Source organism: Siphateles boraxobius, unplaced genomic scaffold (assembly GCF_051911475.1).
Source record: "Siphateles boraxobius isolate OS27281-9 unplaced genomic scaffold, OSU_SipBor_1 120, whole genome shotgun sequence".
Taxonomy (NCBI): Eukaryota; Metazoa; Chordata; class Actinopteri; order Cypriniformes; family Leuciscidae; genus Siphateles; species Siphateles boraxobius.
Genome location: NW_027508723.1, coordinates 3,483,240 through 3,490,450, shown reverse-complemented (window position 1 = coordinate 3,490,450; position 7,211 = coordinate 3,483,240). Strand labels below are relative to the sequence as shown.

General features: G+C 32.0%; 1 protein-coding gene across 1 annotated transcript; it reads right to left on the bottom strand.

Annotated features, from left to right (window-relative positions):
* Positions 1–143: 143 nt before the first annotated feature.
* Positions 144–6,035, bottom strand: cunhxorf58 (chromosome unknown CXorf58 homolog). The gene is made up of 8 exons (XM_077221924.1): positions 5,953–6,035; positions 5,761–5,863; positions 4,880–4,974; positions 4,386–4,494; positions 3,424–3,546; positions 3,137–3,336; positions 1,885–1,975; positions 144–1,458 (listed from the first exon to the last, which is right to left on the bottom strand). Exons 1-8 carry the CDS (start codon positions 5,961–5,963, stop codon positions 1,240–1,242), a joined length of 951 nt encoding a protein of 316 aa, XP_077078039.1. The 5' UTR covers positions 5,964–6,035; the 3' UTR covers positions 144–1,239.
* Positions 6,036–7,211: the final 1,176 nt, after the last annotated feature.

Sequence of the window (7,211 nt, the reverse complement as noted above, 5' to 3'; positions counted from 1 at the left end):
TATTTTGTAGTTATAATTTAAATCTGTCAAATTTTCTATTTGTTTGTCATTAATCAACATCTCATGAAAATGTTATGGGGTTTCTAAACAATATGACTTACAAAACAGGGCATTGATTTCATACATGTCCACTGTAGAAGACATTAGGACTTAAATCATGTTTATTAGGCATTTTGGGAGACACAAGTGAATAGTACAAGTGAAAATTTTATATCAATATTCCTATATAATATTAGATATTATGAAAATGTTGCCAATTATTACTCCCATTATTACACTTATTTTTTTCATTACAATTTGCCCTTAAGCACACATTAATATGCAGATGGCGTTACCCATTTATGGCCATTTTACATACATATTGCAGTAAACGTAAATATGTGAAATGGTATATCAATTCATTCAATTATATATTTCATAACATAGTTGAGAATCATCTTTCTACAAAGCTTGGTTAAAAAACAAATCCTGAAACCTAAAAATTGATTGGTGAAAGAAAAATAAATCTCGTTGTTTTTCCTGGTGTCCACTACAGTGAACATTGCATAACATATGAATAAAATAGTTTTTTTTCTTTCAAAAATGTTTTATTTTCGTCCATTTGTTTCTTGTGCTAGTGTAAACAATGTGATGCATGAAAAAATACTAAATTCAAAACACTTTTTCCTGGGGTTCAGAATACATTAGATCAAATATTAAGAAAATGATATCAGTTAATTCATCAACATCACAACTGAAAAACAGGCCGTTTATTATGAAATATCCCTGGTGTTTCATCATTGCTTTCTCTAATCCTTAATCAAAATGTTGTTGTTTTTTAGTTTTCAACACAAATTTTAAAAAATTAGCTATCGTTTTTAAATATAGGGCTAGTGGTTTAAATATAATTAGTAATTTTCTGATCAGGTATGCTTGGTTTGTTGCATGTGGTGTATTTTTCATGAGAATTACAAAAATGTTACTGTAGTACATGTGTAGTGTGGCACTTCTATCTGTTTCTGGGATTGATGTCTTTCGAGGGTGAATATGCATGAAGTATGAAAGGTGAAATCAAACAAAAGAGCACAAATGTTCAAATACAAGTGGCACAATATGTGGTCTAGTCAAATGAAGCCATAACTGCAAATAGCCTATACTATAATTAACATTTTAATTTCCAATTCAAATTCTCAGAATAATGCACTAATAGTTTGTAGTATATACTTAAATCCAGGCTAGTGTGAAACCCAGTATCTCCATCTAAATGAGCTCGGGTGTTTGGACAGCCTCTATATCCAGTTGCTTTGACCAGTTGCAGAGTTTCTCAGCCTCTTCCTCCCATTCAGACTCCGATGAGTTTACCTCATAGTCTTCGGTCTCAACTAATGGTAGAACTACCTTGATGCCCCATTTCTCAGTTTTCCCGTTCTGTTTCTTCATGTCATGGTTATTAATGCTGTCCATGTGTTCATCTAACACCTGGAAACGAGAGCAACTCAGGTTTGGTCCCACAGAAAATACAAAAATCATCTCATTTCTGTCTTGACAACTCTCGGAGTGTTTAGCAAGGTAATGGATACAGTGTGTCATGTTATTATATATGAAGCAACTGTAATTAAATTACTGAAAAATGAAGAGTAATCCTTTACTTTACTTTTTTTTCAAGGCAAAAAGTAATTAAATTGCAGTAATTCATTACGTAGTAACCCAACACATTTGTTGGGAGTGTAAAGCAACTTGTGTTGTTTTTAAATGTGCTGTAGAAATAAATGTTGTTTTTGTTGTTGTGTTATTCGCTGAGTAATTCATTGTGAAATTTACTTGCGATTTCTGACTGAATATGGTTTCTATTATTTCAGTGTACAGTTGTTGGCATTGAAAAATCATGCAAAAATGATATCTTACTGTTTGAGTGTCTGTGAGGCCGTAGAGACGTCTCTTGCGATCTGCAGTGTTTTGAGCGCGAGCAGAGCGTCGTGTCGAGGGCAGAAAACCTCTGGGCACATCGAAATAATGTTAAAAGAGTTAAAAGCATGAGTTGAGAAATATTGCTCTTTAACTATGACATGTGGTTTGTTTGGGGTCTGAGAGTGAGACATTTGTTAGAGACTAATGCAAGATGAATACACCAGTCAAAAGTCTTGGATTACAAAGCTTTTTAATGTTTTTAAAAGAGGTCTGCATTTAAAATGACTGTTTTCTATTTTAATATACTTTAAAGTGTAATTTATTTCTGTGATCAAAGCTGAATTTTCATTACTCCAGTCTTCAGTGTCACATGATCCTTCAGAATCATTCTCAGATGATGAGTTGATGCTCAAGAAACCTTTATGATTATTATCAATGTTGAAACCATTATTTAGTTATTTACATTTTTATTTCAGGATTCTTTGATGAATAGAAAGTTCAAAAGAACAGTATTTATATGTAAAAGAAATAAACTCTACCATTTAAAAGTTTGGTGTCAGTAAGAATTTTTATTTAATTTTTTTGGGGAACGAAACAATATAAATCAATAATTTTATTGATCAAGGTTGAATTAAATTGATAAAAAGTGACAGTAAATACATTTATAATGTTACAAAATATTCTATTTCAAATAAATGCTGTTCTTTTGAACTTTCTATTCATTAAAGAATCCTGAAAAAAAATTTGTATGCAACTTATTTCAAAATTGATAATAATAATAAATGTTTTTTCAGCATCAAATCAGCATATAGAAATGATTTCTGAAGGATCATGTGACACTGAAGCCTGGAGTAATGATGCTGAAAATTCAGCTTTGATCACAGGAATAAATTACATTTTAAAGTATATTACAAGGGAAAACAGTCATTTTAAATTGTCATAATATTTAACAATATTACTGTTTGTTTTTTAATCAAATAAATGCAGCCTAGACCAGACCAGTCTCTTCAGCTTCAAGCCTTCAAGTGCAAAATAAAGCACAAAAAGTTTGATGTCAGTCAGATTGTATTCATTTGTTTTGAAAGAAATTAATAGGACATTACTATTTATCAAATAATTCTGAAAGCAAAATGCATCTGTTTCCAGAAAAATATGAAGCAGCACAACTGTTTACATTGGTGAGCAGAAGAGACTTCTTTTAAAAACATAAAAAATCTTACCGATCCCAAACTCTTGAATGGGAGTGTACCTGTGCGAGTGCCCCTGTCCGGCAAAAGCAGGATTTAACGGCAGGACCGCTCCGATTCTGCCTGCACAAAAACCTCTCGTTCCAGGCTTTACGCCCTGTCTGAGAGTAACGTCCCGGGACAGCACCTTCAGAGACAGGAACCGCCATCCGTTCTCTCTGCCACCGAGACGTGCCGGAAGCTCATCCAGACGGCTGGAATACTGATGGGAGGAAAGGATGAGCATAAAAGCACCACCACTTCACAGAAATGCAGTTGTGAAATAGTCTTAAGGGTGTTTGTCCTCCACCTGCATATAATCTCTCATGCAAATCACGTCTTGTGGTTCAACAGCGGCTTTGTGAATCTCGTTCACTGAAATGAGATCCATAAATACTCGATTTCCCATCATTCTGCAGGAGTCTGCTGTGGCCTGTTGATGTAGACACATAATAATGTGCAATAATTCAATTGTTTTTTAATCCCTTTTGATCTCATAGAAAACTGTAGGAGCCCATTTCCACCACAACGGAAAAAATCATGCTCTGGTAAGTCTTATAATTATGACATAAATGTCAAAATTATAGCATACAAATTCATAATTATGAGATAAAAGGTCAAAATTATGACTTAAAAGCCACAATTATGAGATCAAATTCTAACTTTTAAACTTAAAATCTCATTATCCTGATTTTGTCGATTTTGAGTCTAGAATAAACTAGAATTAAAAATAAAATAATTTTAAAAAAAATTTTTTCGTTACTTGAAATAAAAAAAAACATTAACTAGTCTAAAGTTAAATGCAAACAACTTGCCAAGACAAAATTTCTTATTTTAATTTAGTTTAACTTGATGTACTACAAAAAACAACAACAACAACAACAACAACAACACTAAATCTGAAATAAAAATTAATTTAAAAAAACATTTAGACATTAAAAAAACAACTAAAAATGACAACAAAAATGACTAAAACTTTAACTAAAATTAAACCAAATTTTTTTTATTACATGAAAAAAACATTAACTGGAATAAATAGATAATAAATAAATTATTTGAATAGTTGCCAAGGCACCATTTCTCATTTTGTTTGACCTATACTAAAATAACTAAAAATGAAGAAATATATATAGATAAAATATATAGATAACAATAACTACTAAAAATGGCAAAAACACACAACAAAATGACTAAAACTTTACCTAAAAAGAAAAAATAAAAACTAATAAAAAACTATATCTATATCTATATCTCTTTGCTTGTATTCCTGACCTGGTTGGAGGGAGCAAACACTGTTTGGCCGGACAGACGCTGTCGTCCTCCTCCTCCGATGTGGAAAATCTTGAACACAACTGAAGGAGGAAATCGAGGACCTGCAAACCTGAACGAGCATTGGATATTCAAGGAAGACTGGGGCTAGTTGTCACACATTTTATTCTAATAAATATTTCTCAGCGTAGGTTTATTTTTGAAAGTCAGACACAAACATTAAAATCTTCAGAAAAGTCATTGAATATTTGAACACTAGCCTCAGTCTCTCTGTTTTATTAAAAATATAGCAATCATGTTATATATATTTTTTTATCCTGCAGCAAACATACAGGCTGTAATTATGATTCTCATAAGCGATGGACAGGCATTCTGATGCAAAGTTTGATTTAATTGTACTTAAATTTATCTGTGACACTCGTCTAGACAACAGAAAGGGTTTTTTTCATGATTTTTTTTTCATAATTGTGCTTGATAAGAGCTTGTATGAAATGCACCTGAATCGTAGCTTGCACTTCAGACTGGGATCTTTCAGGAGTTCAGCTTCTCTGGGACTGAGCTGATACAGAACTGCTGAAGCCGGACACTGTTCCTGCGACACACACACACACACACACACACACACACACACACACACACACACACACACACACACACACACACACACACACACACACACACACACACACACACACTTGAGAAGGTTTATTGCTATAAAAGTGCTGAAAGGAATGTTAAATCATCCCCATATCTAATAAATATATTGATTTACAGTAGAACGGATACATTTGGGGTCTGAGTAACTGGTGAAAGAGTAAGTATTGCTTACAAACATTGAGACAGGTGCATATTTACTGCACTGTAAAAATTATTTTTCAAAGTTGGTTGTAAAACAAAGATTATTGGAGTACATTTTACTAAAAAATAACTATTTCGGTGATACATTCATGTGTATCACTTTCATATATATATAAAAAAAAGAGAAAAAGAAAAAAAAACACATTTAGCCAACGCTGTGAATGCTTTCCGGATGCACTGTATATATATATAAGTTATATAATATAAAATATGTTTAATTCAGTAAATTTGCTTTACAGTAAACTTGCACTTCTATAACTTTTTTACGCTTTCATTTTTCTAAGTGCTTCCACCATTTAAGTTCAGGCATGCTCAGAAATAAGGGCTGACTGACAGGCGAATTGTTACTTTGTAACTATTTGAATTTTTAGCAGTCGATGACGTCAAGCACTGAACGTTCTAATCTCACCGGTGTGATCGTGCACCGTAATTATGTAATTATGTTGTTTTTTGTCTTTTGGAAGCCGAATTAAAATCTGTTTGGCTCAAAAAATCCAGTTTTTGAACGGGCATGACTTACAGCCGAGCGTAGAGTATTGATCAGGAGTCTGAAGAGCCGTCTGTCCCTGAACGATCTCCAGTATGACTGAATTCTTCTGGCGCAATTCTCATAATTCTCCAGTCTAAATGCAAAATGGTCATTCTGCATTTTAGAATCGATGTTCTCAGATATTATTATGCATTTGTGAAGTTTATCAAGTATGCCACTCACCTCCCCTCCATAACAATCACGCGCACATATGCTGATTGACTCAGTAAAACTGGCTCTCATGTTTGTTGTCAGACCAGTGCACTTCCTGTAATGGTCGCTAGGAAACCAGTTAATGAGTTTTAGCAAAGAGAGGGTGATAAAATCTAAACCTCCAGGGTGAAAACTTTCCTTTTCATACAAATAAAATAATATATAATAAATATAGGCGTAAATCATGTATGGAAATGATTAAAACATCCGATTAGTCAAATTATTTGTACTGCAATACGCGTTATGAACACTAGATGGCGGGAAAACACTACGAATGACGAAAGTCCCTATGTCCGTATATAAAGACAGTCTATTATATAAAGTCTTTGGAATAACAAAATTTAAAACATAATTGTATTTATAGCCTACTTTTGAGCCTGACTACTTGGTACGTAAGCTGTTGTTAATTTAATTAAGATTGATGTATGTTTTAATCTAATAAGCTTTAATAATTATAATTATTAAGCTTTAATAATTTAATCATATTATTAATATAATTATTATTGATCTTTAATAATTTACGTCAACAAACACATTATTATTTCTTCTTAACTTGATCACTAATTAACCATGAATACAATAGAATATTAAAAACGCATAGATAAAATGCAAAGAAATTAAATAAACAAAATAAATAAATAAAACCTGAACCGAAGACAAACTTAATGTCTTGCACATTGACAAACAATTTTCCACATACTTTTCAATAATTCTGTTAAAGAGTTGAATATTGTTAAACACAAATATTGCATAAATTTAGTGCCGTCAAATCGATTAATATCTCACATAAAAGTTTGTTTATATTATATATGTGTTTGTATATATATATATATATAGGCTGGCCTATACACACATGTATAAATATTATATATATGCGTGTGTGCGTCTGTATGTGTGTATGTGTATGTATATATTATGTGTTTATATACTCGGCATGTATATATTATGTATTTGCATATATATATATATGCAAACACATAATATATAAACAAATTTTATGTTAGATGTGATTAATCAATTTGACAGCACTAAAATAAATACATACACAAATAAAAAAAATATTATATTCTATTGCAAAATCATTATCAGAAATGATTTGTAATTTTCGCAATGTATTATGCCTTGGTGCTGTTGAAGAGTATGTGTTGATACTTATGTCAAGAATGAGTAGCCTATATTTGAGGTGAAGCTGTGAGTGTAGTTACACGTTATGCACTGCAGGCGGCGCT